Source organism: Penicillium arizonense, assembly GCF_001773325.1.
Source record: "Penicillium arizonense strain CBS 141311 chromosome Unknown PENARI_contig002, whole genome shotgun sequence".
NCBI lineage: Eukaryota > Fungi > Ascomycota > Eurotiomycetes > Eurotiales > Aspergillaceae > Penicillium > Penicillium arizonense.
The window spans coordinates 722,972-736,873 of NW_019173279.1; the positions used below are offsets into that span (position 1 = coordinate 722,972).

General features: G+C 51.9%; 7 protein-coding genes across 7 annotated transcripts; 4 read left to right on the forward strand and 3 right to left on the reverse strand.

The window, feature by feature from the left end:
- Window positions 1-200: 200 nt before the first annotated feature.
- Window positions 201-1,727, forward strand: PENARI_c002G04189 (wax synthase family protein; the record flags this gene model as incomplete). The annotated part of the gene is made up of 1 exon (XM_022627423.1): window positions 201-1,727. The coding sequence occupies one exon, from the start codon at window positions 201-203 to the stop codon at window positions 1,725-1,727; it is 1,527 nt and encodes a 508-aa protein (XP_022492442.1).
- Window positions 1,728-1,860: 133 nt separating this feature from the next.
- PENARI_c002G07880 (RIX1/PELP1 family protein) lies at window positions 1,861-4,149 on the reverse strand (the record flags this gene model as incomplete). The annotated part of the gene is made up of 1 exon (XM_022627684.1): window positions 1,861-4,149. One exon carries the CDS (start codon window positions 4,147-4,149, stop codon window positions 1,861-1,863), a length of 2,289 nt encoding a protein of 762 aa, XP_022492162.1.
- Window positions 4,150-4,376: 227 nt separating this feature from the next.
- On the forward strand, window positions 4,377-8,068 carry PENARI_c002G08433 (uncharacterized protein; the record flags this gene model as incomplete). Its single annotated transcript, XM_022627721.1, has 5 exons — window positions 4,377-4,382; window positions 4,478-4,601; window positions 4,676-4,981; window positions 5,034-5,647; window positions 5,702-8,068. 5 exons carry the CDS (start codon window positions 4,377-4,379, stop codon window positions 8,066-8,068), a joined length of 3,417 nt encoding a protein of 1,138 aa, XP_022492650.1.
- Window positions 8,069-8,389: 321 nt separating this feature from the next.
- Window positions 8,390-9,201, reverse strand: PENARI_c002G00570 (complex I NDUFA12 subunit family protein; the record flags this gene model as incomplete). Its single annotated transcript, XM_022627179.1, has 7 exons — window positions 8,390-8,438; window positions 8,502-8,639; window positions 8,708-8,771; window positions 8,839-8,919; window positions 8,980-8,986; window positions 9,072-9,092; window positions 9,151-9,201. 7 exons carry the CDS (start codon window positions 9,199-9,201, stop codon window positions 8,390-8,392), a joined length of 411 nt encoding a protein of 136 aa, XP_022492422.1.
- Window positions 9,202-9,340: 139 nt separating this feature from the next.
- Window positions 9,341-11,043, forward strand: PENARI_c002G02899 (CDP-diacylglycerol--glycerol-3-phosphate 3-phosphatidyltransferase; the record flags this gene model as incomplete). The annotated part of the gene is made up of 3 exons (XM_022627330.1): window positions 9,341-9,583; window positions 9,641-9,993; window positions 10,044-11,043. 3 exons carry the CDS (start codon window positions 9,341-9,343, stop codon window positions 11,041-11,043), a joined length of 1,596 nt encoding a protein of 531 aa, XP_022493010.1.
- A 194-nt stretch (window positions 11,044-11,237) lies between these two features.
- Window positions 11,238-11,984, forward strand: PENARI_c002G07068 (HAD family hydrolase; the record flags this gene model as incomplete). Its single annotated transcript, XM_022627618.1, has 1 exon — window positions 11,238-11,984. One exon carries the CDS (start codon window positions 11,238-11,240, stop codon window positions 11,982-11,984), a length of 747 nt encoding a protein of 248 aa, XP_022492386.1.
- A 187-nt stretch (window positions 11,985-12,171) lies between these two features.
- PENARI_c002G12087 (ribosome biogenesis protein LTV1) lies at window positions 12,172-13,703 on the reverse strand (the record flags this gene model as incomplete). The annotated part of the gene is made up of 2 exons (XM_022627965.1): window positions 12,172-13,633; window positions 13,684-13,703. The coding sequence occupies 2 exons, from the start codon at window positions 13,701-13,703 to the stop codon at window positions 12,172-12,174; spliced, it is 1,482 nt and encodes a 493-aa protein (XP_022492800.1).
- Window positions 13,704-13,902: the final 199 nt, after the last annotated feature.

Sequence of the window (13,902 nt, forward strand, 5' to 3'; positions counted from 1 at the left end):
CACGTGATGATGCGCATCCTGTTCCTTACAGCGTGCATACTTGTGCTATGCCCAAATCCAACCTCATTTCACCCCTGAATATCGTTTGACATTACGAGATTGTGACAGGCAGGCATTAGAGTCACAAGGACCGGACCCTCGGGGCCCTCGGTTTTTTAGTGCGATATTAAGGGCCGAGGCGCTTTTGCCCCGTGTCTCACATGGCCGATCCCCGCCATGGCTACAAGGATCTGATCCATAGCCATGAAAAACAGTTGGATGGTCTCTTAGAACAGGGCATATACAAACCGGTATTTCTGTATCATGTTCTCTTGTTCAATGTTTTGCCACTGATAGGTCTCGTCCTTCCTCGTGGCAAAGGTGGACAATATGCTCGAAAAGGACTATTCGGTCTATTCATTGCAATCGCAGTTCAAGCTTTTCGAAACCATCGGACCCTCATTGGGGGGAATGGCTACATGCTTGGTCTGATGACGGCGTGGTGGCTCATATGGAGCGCCACTTTGTTTGTCTTTTCAAACCTCGAACATGATTTCAAGCGCATTGAACGGAAAACTGCCGATCTACAGCTTCAAGATGGTGCCCAAGAGACTTGCGATTGCAAAGATACCTTTATATGGCAGTCATATCCCGAAAAGTTCGGGCATCGGCTTGACTGGTCTGCTGGACTCCTCTTCAACCTCAGAGGCCCAGAATGGAATTGGAGAGCTCCCCATCTAGGACCATTGCCACAATCAGTCCATACTCAGTTGCACTCGGGATTCTCCTGTGCCAAATTCAAAGCACAAGACGATGCCACTTATATCAGTGGAAAGGAGCGGTTCCAAGCTGCGTTTCGAACGTTCTTGAAATATTACCTTGTGCTGGACTTCCTCAAGGTCTTCATGATGCGAGATCCCTACTTCCAAGGCCTCGCCTCAGTCAACTCACCACCACCGTTTCCATTCTCCTATCTCACAATCCACCCATTCCTAGTCCAATTCTACCGCCTGTTCTTCAGCAGCTTTGGTGTCTTCGTCGCCCTCGAATTTGTGACAGCACTTAGTCCTATCTTCTTTCTGGGACTAGCACTTGCATTCCCCAATGCAGCTAGGAAGCTCACTGCTGCGCCACTCGGGGCTCCATGGGTATACGCCAATACCTTCGGGCCGTTCCTATCCCCAATTCTTGATCATGGACTGGCAGGCTGTTGGGGCCGGTGGTGGCACCAGCTCTTCCGTTTCGGGTTTTCAGCCACCGCCCGTTGGATCCTATCCTTGCTTCCAGTCAAGCTGTCGTCCCATTCGCAAGTCCGGCGGGTCACATTCATCGTGGTGGCTTTTTCAGTCAGCGGGTTCGTGCACGCTTGTGGAAGCTTTACACAGTTCACGGAGACAAAGCCTGTTTCCGGGCCTTTTCTATTCTTTTTCTTGCAGAGTGTTGGGATTTTGGGGGAGCAGGTGTTCAAGAGATCGATTTATCCGATTTTGCCTCTTTCAGGTACACCGCGATGGCTGAGACGGACTGCTAACTGTATATTCGTCTTCTGTTGGCTGTTCTATTCGGGGTCTTTGGCTGCGGATGATTTCGCGCGTGGTGGGCTATGGTTGATGGAACCGGTTCCTTTTAGTCTCCTTCGTGGATTGGGAATTGGACTCCAGGGTCATGGATGGTGGTGCTGGACAGAGCCATGGTTCCGATACTGGAGTGACGGTACTTACTGGGGGAGTGGCATTCGAGTGATATGATCAAATTGAAAAGCACGAATTGACAAATATACGTATGTTCGGCATTATTCAACGCAGAGACTGCATCAGCAACGACAAGTGTTCGGTATATAGAATGCATTTTTGAACGTCCACGCGAACTATAATTACATATTTACCCTTCCATCGTGACATCGTCATCCTCCTCATCAGTATCAGAGTCCATGTTCAGAGTGGGCATCTCGTCATCACTCTCATCGTCAGCTCCGGCAGCAGCAGGCTGCGAGGCCACTGCTGGGTCGTTCGCAGATGTTGTGGTGGTGGTAACCTGCACTGATACCCTTGGAGCCTCGGCCTGAGTAATTGCAGGCGCCGGTTGAGAGACCGGGGTAACTTCCTCAAATCGTGCCTTCTTGGTATCCTGCTTTTGGGAAGCTTGTTCCTGAGCAGTGGATTCCTCAGTGAAGGTTCGCTTATGGAAGGCAGGCAAGGGATCGGCAGCCTTCGGCTGCTCTACCTTGGGCGTTTGCAGGGGCATCGACAGCGGTTGCTTCATAAAGTCGGATGCCGGGGGAGCAGTGTATACATTATCGGCCATCTCCTCGTCTTCTTCTTGATCTTCATCAACATAAGCGTCCAGCTCAGGAGCTGTCATCAGGACGGGCATTCTGGGACGAATCAAAGCCTCCACTTCCATCTGTTCGCCGTAAGTGCGAACCAAGAATGGAATGATGCTCGAGCCTGCTCCGCGGCCCTTGATTGCGGGCACCGGGTTGAGGACGCTAGCAAGCATCGCATCCTTGTCCGATGTCAAGATGATGGTACGGTCAATTTCAGCCCGAGTGGAAGGCGGAACGAGTTCAGCGGGAATAGAAACAAGCACGGCCTGCAAAAGACCCGAGGCATTCTGCTGGAGGTCCAAAAATGGAGTAGCCGATTGCGCCTGACGAGACTTCTGCAGCTCAGGGTTCAAGAAAGCGTCGGCGTTAGCTGTAGTACCTTGACCACCCTTTGGCTTGGTTTTGGAGTCCAAGCCCGAGTTAGCTGAGGAATCCCCAGTCGGTGGCAGAAGATCATGACAGCAAGAGCGAACCACAGTTGCCAGAGATGCCACACTTTGCTTAGACATTGCGGGTCCGTTCAATGGCACCAAGGAACGGAGCAAAGCGTAGACTGCAGAGCGCACATCCTTGCTGAAAGTCTCGCCTCGGAAAGTCCAGACAGCCTGCTCCAAAATGGTCTGGGCTACCGAGGTTGCGCTGGTCTCCAACACACTAACAACGTCGGAGAGTAAATCCATGCAGGCAATGTGAATGCGAGGAAGCTCCATCCAAAGGCCCTCTCGCTCCTCACGGCCAATCTCCTGGTTGAATTGGATGCCGGTTTGAGACTCGCCATTCAGCGGGACGGTCACGGAAGTGAGTCGGGATGTCAAATCCAGAATAGAACCCAAAGGAATAGCAACAGCAGCCGCGGATGGAGATGAAACGAAGCCCGAAAGAATCTTCAGAAGTACAACCAATCGATCAACACCCGAGTGCAGTCCCGTCCAGCCTGGAAGCCCCAGACCATCTGGGCCCTTATCGCTCATTTCTTGGCTATAGTTCGGCCGTGTTGGCACCAGTGTCGTATCGACCGACTCCCATTGTTCCACCACTGCTCGATAAATTTGATCTGTTGTCCGATGAATAGACAGAATTGTTGACCGGCAATCATCGTTCCATCCAGAGCCAGCCTTGTCTTTTGGTGCGCACTTGTGGAGAGAAACAAGTAGCTGCTCTGCCACATCGACGACATGCTCCGGGAAATAGGCGGGCGAGGAGGAACCGACAACCTCAGCGAGCAGGGTGCGAAGCTGGGAGCCGAATGGACGGAAGATGGTGGGGTGTCTGGGGATCAGCTCCAGCAAGGCGCATAGCACAATTTCCATAAACGCGGTGTTTGGCTTCGGCTTGCGTGTCGAGCCTGAAGAGGTCTTCGTAATCACAGAGACCAAGTTCAAGGCGGCGGTGATGAATCCTGGCAATTGCGGAGTGGTGATTTCTCGGACAAGTGTTGGGTACTGGTACGTGAGGTGGAAAATTCGAGTGAGTGTGATGATACACATCTTCCTCGTTGAGATCGGATCAGGCTTTGCCAGGATGCTGATCAAACCGCGAACAATCGGCTCATATCCGCGCAAAATCTCCCATCGACCAGCTTCAACGGTAGCTTTCACCAACACAACAGCTGTCCATCTTCCTTCAATAGTGCGGTCCTGCAGCAGACTTGCCAGCCGAGTCTTCAATTTATGGATCTGAACAGCATTGTCGGACTCGGATTTGCCTTTCTGGGCTTGCGGAGCAGAGAGCAATGCGGCGCAATCACTCAACGAAGTCGCAAGGAACGAAGCTATGGAGGGCAATTGATCGACCGGGGTGGTAGTGAGACGATGCGTCACGGCGCGCAACGTAGTGGAGGTCATGATTGCCCTAAAAAAGAAAAGGCCAAAAAGCGTGAGCGAGGAAGTGCAAGTGAAGATCTCCAATCTTTTTTTCTGCCAACGCTTGGACCACATGTAGCCTCGGTGGTAAATTACCGTCACGTACGTAATCGCTCTCCACCCCTGGAGGATCACCGGCGTGGAACTTGACAGTGTTGGGCCAGGAATGCTCCTCTTTCTTCTCGCAACACTCACTATCCTTTTGAATCATGGCTGTAAGTGCTTGTCTTGATTTCTGCCGAGCAGTTACTCTGTTATACAGCTTCAAATATCACCAATACAAGCCAGTATTTACGCTAACATGTGCTAGGGAGGCAATGCCGAGAAAGGGCAGCGCTACACTGCGGCCTTAGATCAGGCGCGGAGTCAAGGGAAATGGGATGAGGTCCCCGAACTGATTCGGAAAGTCACAAAACATGCACCGCAAAAGACTTGTACGCCGAACCCTGCCTTTGTTGATCTTGAACTGACGGAGATGCCAATAAAGGTGTAATACAGACCGCAACAGCCGAATCGCGCGTGATATTGTATCTCCAACAAAAGTTCTCCGCGGAGGACTCATCCTCTTCGTCCAACCTTGTCGAGCTGATCCCCGCCCTGTTAATGACCATTGAGAACAGCGATGGTTCACCACAAGAGCTACTACAGGCCCAGGTCTGTTTGGGATGGATACATTGGGTCCTGAATGAGCCCGCACTTGCAGCCGCTCGTCTTCCCGCGAGCTTTGTGGAGACTGTCGATAGCTTGGCTGGGGGAGGGGGAGTCCCGACTGCGTGGACCGAGGTCTGTCTTGTGAAGGGATGCTACATCAAGGGTACGTTTGTTTACCCCATGACGTAACATGTTACAGGTCTAACATCAAGAAGCAATTGCGCAATCGAGTGTCTCCAGCATCAATGAGACACTGGAGACCTTTGCGTCTTTGATTCCGTGGCTTAACAGCGGCAAGCTGACGTCGATCACCACCCCTCAATTCCTGGAATGGTCCGAGTCCCTTCTGGGCAAGGGTGCTCTTTTGGCTAGTGAAGAGGCGAGCAAGAACACACCATACTCGGATCCTGAACATGTTGATATCGCGCTGCGATTGCTGCGATTGTGGGCTGCTCATCCTTCCGTCAAGCAAGGAAACCCCACAAAATCGTCAAATGCGGATGGATCCGGGCAGGTTTCTCGGTCCTCAGTTTGGACTGCCTACTACGGATTTCTCACAATTGTCTTACAGGACGGGCTCATATACACTGGCCCCAACGATGGACCTGACCGCCCGCAACTTGCCAGCGAATTGCGCCGTGTAGAATCCATCTGTGAGGGCAATCTTCTCCGTGAAGTCAAGTTTCCTACTGCCAGCTCCCAGAATAATCAAGTCGAAGAATGGGTAGAGCAAGTAATCAGCAACTGGGAAGTCCTATGTGGCCCTGAGTGGCGAGACTCAGATCTCGGTGAAGGTGGCCAGAATGCTGTTAGCCGCAACGTCTTGGATGTAAGTTCGACCACAACCATGACCCATTAAACTTACTAACATTTCTCATGTCAGATACTGTATCGTGCGGCGGCAAAGACTTATCATTCTCATCTGGTACTCCGTCGTCTCTTCCATGTCCATGCCTCCTTGGCAGACTTTGACCTCGCCGTGAAAGCACTTGATTCTTATATTGAGATTGTCACTGCAGCTAAAGAAAGAGCGGAAAAGTCCGCCGAGTCAGGTGAATTGGAGAAGGATGAAATCTTATTGCAGACCCTGTCTGAAGGTGTGACATTGTTGGCCTGCCACGGCTCCTTCGAGGAGGCAGAGAAAGCCCGCGACCTGACTGATGTGATACGGGAGTATGTTGACAAACATACTGTTCCCGTTGTTAACGGCGAAGTTAACGGCAACTCGTCGAAGTCGCCCGACATTCCTCTGTCCGTGTTGGCCTTGTCCTACCGAGCCGTGGGAGTGGGACTTGCCAGCTGGGCCAGCTGGACGCCTGTGAATGAATCGCGAGATGAAATTCGAGCAGACGCGATCGACTACCTAGAGAAGAGTCTTGAGCCAGAACTGGGTAACAGCTCGAGCTATTCATCTCTCTACACCCTGGGTCTGGTCTTGGCTGAGAACAGAGATCTAGACACTGCAATTGACTACATTAAGTCAGCTTTGACACCAAGTGGTCCATCCGTTGCAGTTGCCGAAGACCTCTCCAAGGAACGGGACTTGGTGTCTCTGTGGCATTTACTCGCGCTGTTGCTTAGTGCAAAACAAGAATTTGAGATTGCTGGGCGTTCGTGCGAAGCAGCATTTGAACAATTCCCCAAGGAAATATTCTCGAAAGGCCACCGTGAAAGGCGGTCATCCAGACATTCACACAATTCTGGAACACAGCGTCCCCTTCTCACTCGTCTATCAGGCAGAGAAAAGGAACGTATCATCCAAACTCGCATCACACAGCTTGCGTTCGTTGAACTCCTGGACGGCCCGGAGGCCGCGGTCAATCACAGCGAGCAACTACTGAGTCTGTTTGGTACCCTTTTCCATGATCTGAACCTCGAAACCGGAGAGTCCAAGTGCAAGTCAGAGCATTTGGTGCCACCAAAAAGCTCTGCCGGCACTACCAAGAGCTTCCGTGGTAGTATCTTCAGCCGAAACAGAGCGTCTCAGCTACCAGACCGACGTGCCGATCATTCAAAAGGTTCTGACGTTATCCCACCCACACCGGCTATTCCCAACGGTCATACAACGGATGCTCCCTCGATCCACATCACGGACGGAGATGCTCACAGCTACAAGGAAAAAGCCCCCACAATTGGGCGGACAGATTCAAAGAGACTTAAAAAGCGAAGTTCAAGCTTCCATCGGAACGAGAGGCCACGCGTTGAAGAACCTCCGCTTCCTAAGAGTGAAGCATCACCAGATATGATTGGGATTGCGATGTCTGGCAACGCACCACCAGAGTCGGCAATCCATCCTTCCAAGGGCAAGCAAGCATTGCCGCCAATGGCACACAACACCAACTACAAAAAAGAACCTCTTCCTGCTGGGCACGTGGACCAGCCACCGGAGCAGGATATCCGGCTCCCAGTCACTCATCGCTTTGATTCTCCCGCAGGTGCCGTTACAAAGTTCTCCCTTGTTCAATCCCAGAAGCATGCACTGGGTCTCCTTGTCAGAATCTGGCTGGTCATCGCCGGACTCTATCGTCGCGCGTCTCTGTTAGATGATGCTCGTGAAGCTTGTGAAGAAGCTTTGAAACAAGCTACACGAGTCGAAACACTTGTCGCATCCCATGAGTCGTCAGCTCGCTCATTCAGCAAGCGTGGCTGGGGCTCTTCAAAGAGCTCGGAGGAGCTCTGGGCCGATGTCTACGCCGAACAGGGGCTCCTGGCACAGGCTGCCTCGAACCCTCATCAAGCTATCAGGCACTATGAGAATGCCCTCTTGCGCCACCAGGACCATCCGACGGCGACTATTGGACTTGCTAATCTGCTATTAGACATCTGGGATCAGACCCTCTCCCCAGAGCCACTGAATGCAGATGTGGATCTCAACGTTTCGCGCTTGTCATTGCTATCGGAGACTCCCAAGCCTAAGTCCGCCAAGGCTATCTCAACTGATGATTTGAAGGTATCTCGGGAGACCGAGAATGCAGGCCCTGATGAGGCGCCTTCTTCCGCACACGATGTCGACCCCCAGCAGCTTCACCGTCTTGCAGCCCGGGATCGCGCCTACGGGCTCCTTTCGGCATTGACGAAGCTCGGTAGCTCCTGGGACAGCTCTGAGGCATGGTATGCCTTGTCCAGGGCATACGAGGCCGGCGAGCAGGTCGAGAAATTGAAGGAAGTTCTGTGGTGGTGCATTGAACTAGAGGACAGACGGCCAATTCGTCACTGGTCCAACATCGGCTCCGGTCTATATGTTCTCTAAAGAAGCAAAAGCTTGGGTGGTAATATCTTCTTGTATCTAATCCATTTTTCCCTTGGCACCGCTTTCTTCTTCCTTTTTTTTGGATTTCCAACAACTGAGATACCTTGTTGATATTGGCATCTGGACCACATGGTTGCGAAGATCATTTTTCAATTGAAGCGGATTTTTGAAAATGGACTCTCTTCGTAAAGAACAAACACTACTGGTAAGACGTCTTATATACATTCCCCACGTAGACAATTAAGTTGCCAGCGTGCCCAAAGGAAACGGGATCAGGTGAACAGCACGGAAGTTGGATTGATTCTGCTACTGCAAATTGATCTACCGCGGAGCAGCAGTGGGAATCCAGGCAGCGATCTTAGGCTTGGTACTTGAGGCGAAGTTAGTCGATGCACGGGCAAAATCCAAGGGTGGAATATAGGGCCACACGTACGTAGAGTAAGTCTTGAAGGCAGCACGGCTCAGAGTCGGGTTGGCGAAGTGGTCGGGCAGCTCCCATGGGCGGACACCGGTCTGCAAGATCTTGTCGGCGTGTGGGGGCGCGTCAACAAGGTAGGAGATCCAGGCGTGCCTGAATTTGCATTAGTCCCATACATTGACGGGCGATTATTGCCCCTGTGTCTTGAGAGAAGAGCTTACCAGCCGGGCTCAATGTGGGATGCGTCGTATTCGGCCTCCTTGTAGTCGACCCATCGTGTACGGACTAAATGGGAGATAATTAGCCCTCCGGGTGCTCCTTCACAATTGCTTGGGTCAAAGAGTCATCTTACGAGGCAATTCCTCCTCCATGTTCTCGAAGTACTTGTTTCCGAAGCGATCGGTTCCGATCAGAGTTCCGGCCTTGGTATCACCTGGAATAGCATGAATTGTCAGTCAACTGCAGCGCGAGTACCAATTGAAGAGTAACGTACCGATGTACTAAATCACAGAGAGAAGGCACTTAAGTTAGTCTCCATCTCATGCAACTGTCCCACCTTCCTGGGAGAGGCGTCCGCGATCATACCTGCATCTGGTGGCCAGCATCCTAAGTAGCAAAGTTAGCTACCAAATTTCCTTGGCGAACAGACCAGACAGAGACAAACCTTGATGCCAACCCGGCGAAGGTTGCGCAGAGTCCTCAGAATAGTCGACATCTTTGCTCGTTCAATATGGAGCGAATGGGATGCGAGAGATTGGTGATTTGAGGTTGCAGGAGGGCGGATGTTTGCACCGTTTGCACCCCTTTCGCGGATTTCCCTATTCAGAAGAACCCTCGATTTTCGTCTCTTAGACATGTTTGGCCGAATTGGAGGACAGGCGCTTCGTCGCGCTGGGCGACGCCCAGTCGCACGCCCCAGAATATATGCTCGCAACTTTTCTGCGCAGTCTGGTACCAGTGCTACCACTGCTGCGTCCACTCTTTCACCACTAGCAGGAATCACCTCCGAGCTAGACCGCATTGCTCCCCGATTTGAGGTGCCTGCGTCGCAGATCACTATTATTGAATCTCCAGCAAGCTTCTACTCCACATTGAAGGTGTGTTTGCGTTACTCTGCTGTCGAAGTGCATTTAAACTGACTCGCGACTGCACAGGATAAAATCCTCAAAGCACGGCGGCGTGTTTACCTCTCTACCTTATACATCGGCAAAACGGAATTCGACCTGATCGATACATTGAGCCAGGCTCTTCGCGATAACCCGGATCTGAAAGTTTCGGTCCTTACGGATGCTCTGCGCGGCACACGAGAGACCCCCAATCCTTCATGCGCATCACTCCTCTGTTCATTAGTTGAGAAGTATGGACCGGAACGGGTTGAGGTTCGGATGTTCCATACTCCCAATTTGACTGGCCTGAGAAAGCAATGGATTCCTCGTCGAATAAACGAGGGCTGGGGCTTACAGCACATGAAGCTATATGGGATCGACGACGAGATTATTCTCTCAGGGTATGCCACCTATGACCGTTGTACCAGTATATGATACTGACATATATCAGCGCGAACCTGTCTGAGGAATACTTCACTAGTCGCTTGGATCGGTACCATGTCTTTGCCTCCAAGGCGCTGACTGAATACTACGCTCAAATCCACCATGCAATCTGCAGTTTGAGTTTCCAAGTTCTGCCAGACCCTGAGAATGAGTCCTACCTTTTGGATTGGCCTAGCTCAAACGGGGCACCATCGCCTCTGGATAGTCCCGAGGATTTCGTCGCTTATTCGTCGATTTTCCTGAACCCGCTCATTCAGGCATCTGACAATAAACCTGCTGATCCATCCGAATCCAGCCAAACCTTTGTATACCCCGTTTCACAGTTCACTCCACTGTTGAAACCCGAAGACACCTCTACCGAATACCGTGCCGTGACTACGATTCTGCGTATGTTATCTAGCTCGTCCGCGTTTGCAGGTGCCCGCTGGCTCTTCACGGCAGGATACTTCAATATCCACCCCGTCCTTTCCTCCCTCTTGATCTCCAGTACATCAGCTGCCCAGCACAACCCTTCTACCACACAAGGCACTGTCCTGACAGCCTCTCCATGGGCCAATGGATTTTATGGCTCTCCGGGAATCTCAGGCATGCTCCCAGCCGCCTACACGCACCTCGCAGCACGATTCCTCGACCGTGTCGCCGAGGCGCAGGCTACCAATTCCATTCAGCTCAAGGAATGGCGCAAGGGCACTGTTGGCACGCCAGGAGGTTGGACCTACCACGCCAAGGGCCTTTGGGTCACCTTGCCTAACGAGGAACATCCCAGCCTTACGTTCGTTGGTAGCAGCAACTACACAAAACGCAGCTACAGCCTTGACATTGAAACTGGCGCTCTAGTTGTGACGAACGATCCGGATCTCAAGCAGAAGCTGGGTGAGGAGACGGAGCGACTTCAGAAGGACGCCAGCCCCGTCTCGAGGGAGGACCTGAGGCAAACGGAGAGACGGGTGGGGTGGAACGTGAGGCTCTCCATGTGGATCGTGGAGAAGGTCGGCGGTGCCTTCTAATCTCTTCTTGTATAAATATCTCTTTAAACAATAGATACTCTGTAATATAGCTGAACATAGATTGGCGTGATATTGGATGTTTATCACATCAACCAGGCATGATTTGAGTCATACAACGGCATCAAGACTTTATATGAAACCCGCAATTCCATCTCATACTTTTTGCCCAAACTATAAAATCAAAAAAGACAAAGATGTCTCTCCAACAAGCCCTCTCAAGAAGCTGGTTCGGGTTCGACCTGGATGACACACTGCACGAATTCCGACGTGCCTCGGCCAACGCCTCAACCCACATCTTCGAGGCAATCCACTCCTCGAACAGTCAGATCAGCATCGATACCCTCAGAACCACATACCAAGGTATCCTGCGCAACACAACCGCAAACGCCTTCGCAGATGGAAGAACTTCAACGGAGTATCGACGCGAACGATTCGGGCGTCTTCTCCAGGTGCACGGGCTAACGGGCCTCAATCACTTCCTAGGACCTGGAAATCCCCTACTTGATCGTCTGCTGGACCTATATCGCGATTCTCTACGCGAAAGTCTAGCCCTAAAACCTGGTGTATTGCATCTTTTACAGACTCTGCGACGGTTGGGGAAGAAGATCATTGTCATTACTGAGGGACCAGCGGATGCGCAAGAATGGACGGTGCAGGAGCTGGGCATATGGCGGTATATTGATGTACTTGTGACGACGAATGAAGTTGGTAGATCTAAAGTGGATGGGTTATTTGGTGTTGTTCTGGACAGGTATGGGATATACTCTGATGACATTGTTTACTTCGGTGATAATGAGGTTCGTGATGTTCAAGCTGCACGGGAGCAAGGGATTTTGGCAGTGCACTATGACGAAAAACGGGGATCTCAGTTGGACGATATCAATGCATTACGAGTGAATTCGTGGGATGTGGTAGAAAAGGTACTCGTCCGTGGAGAGTAAGGAGATTGATATAGAATAGAACATGAAGACATAAGCATAACTTTTGGTCTAGCCATCAAGAGATATCAACCCTAACGCACGGGAATGCATAAAGAAAGAAAGAAAGAAAGAATTAAACAAAAACCAAACGCCATGTCATGACTGGGGGTTTATCGAGTGTCGTCTCATATGCAATGTGGATCTTCATCTAAGCTCTTCCGGGGACTTTGCCGCTCCTGAAGCGAGCAGGGCCAAGGCCAGAGCGCACCTCGTCAAGGTTTCTGATACCAATGGCCTCGTTACCGTTCCTGCCACGCTTGTTCTTAGCGCCAGTGCGCTTCGCCTGGGCACTGGTGTTGGGGTCCCAGCTGGAAAGGAAGTCGTCCATCACGTTGTTGAAGCTGCTGCGGCTGTGCACCTCGTTGCCATTTGCGTCGATCAGGCTAGGGGCCTCGGATGCGGCTGACATGTCTGTCATGCCAGTTGCGCCTGTCATTCCGCTGACCATAGACATGCTGTCGTCGTACTCATCTTCCTCATCGAGGGCATAGAGAGCCTCGACCTTGTCAAATCGGTCGTCCAGAAGGCGGTGGCCCTCGGTACGAGCCAGAGCGGAAGATGTCATCGAGTATGCGGATGGGTTGGTCAGTGCACCCTTGCGCTTCTTGCGGCGGATTGGTGTACCACCAGCAGTGAACACGGTCGATGCCATTGTCTGCGAGGGTGCGATTGTGGGTGCTGCGGGTGCGGGGGCCTTGCCGGCCTTCGCGTCTTTCTTGAACTTGGCGAACTCGTTCATCCACCCCTGATCGGTTGGGGCGATATCGGGAGCTGGCTGATCGTGCTCAGGCATTTCGCCAGGCTCCAGAGTTTTGGCCTCGGCGGCTTCTGGGAGCTCCTCTCCCATGGCTTCTGTGCTATCCATCTGCACAGGTGCTTTCTCGGTGGCATCCGACTCCCACCCTTCATCTTCGTCGTCGTGGTCAAAGAGAGAATCCTCCCAGTCGCCCTGATCAATCTCCTCCGCATTGGCAGTCAGTTCACCAAAGACATCATCATCGTCACCGTCCTGTACAAAGGCCTCATCCTCGAGCGCCTCCAGGGCCTCTCGTAGGCGGGGGTCCATGTCGGGCTTGAATCCAGCAATTGCATCAGGAACGTTCTGCTGGTCCTGGTAGGTCGGTTTGCGAATAAACGATGAAGCGGTAGATCGCATATCGCCATATTCAGAGCCGTAGATACTAGGGCCACCGAAAGCGCTCTGCGTATCGGATTCTTTCTCATCTAGCGAGACCTGTCGCAGCGCATCCTCCAGCTTCACTCCTTTGTTGGGCTTTCCCTTGGGCTTCTCTTGCTTAGCCTCAACAAAGTAGGTGTCTCCGCTACCGGTTCCGAGCTCGCGCAAATGCTGCATGTAATCGTAGCTGGAGTCATCATAGTAGATGCCATAATTGGCAGCCTCACCCTCGTTTTGGCGAGCACTGTCGCCGAACTCGGACTGGAGATCGTGGAGGTTGCGCAATGGCTTTGTCGCGGTTCTCGAGGAAGACGGAGCAGGGGCGGGACCCGAAATCTGGTGCAGGACGCGGTCGTCCGCACCGGTGTCATGAATCAACGGGTCATTTTGAGACCGGTGGAAGAGCTGGAAGGTGCTCGCGTTCTTCTTGTCACTGTAGATTGGTCAGTTTGAGCGCATTCATACTATTCTTCTTGTACGTACATCCACTGTTTGGGCGGCATGTTGGGCTTGGTTGAATGTTGGTATCGCTGAAAAAAAAGAAGAAAAGTGGGATTGATAGGGTCACGTGCAGTCTTATCGCCCTTCGTTCCCCGGGGTCCTCGAGGAACCTTGGAAGTTTCTTAAAGGATTATACTACTAGAATGTTAGGGTACACGGAGTATGTTCTCTTTATTTCTGATATGTCTGCAAGATTTCACT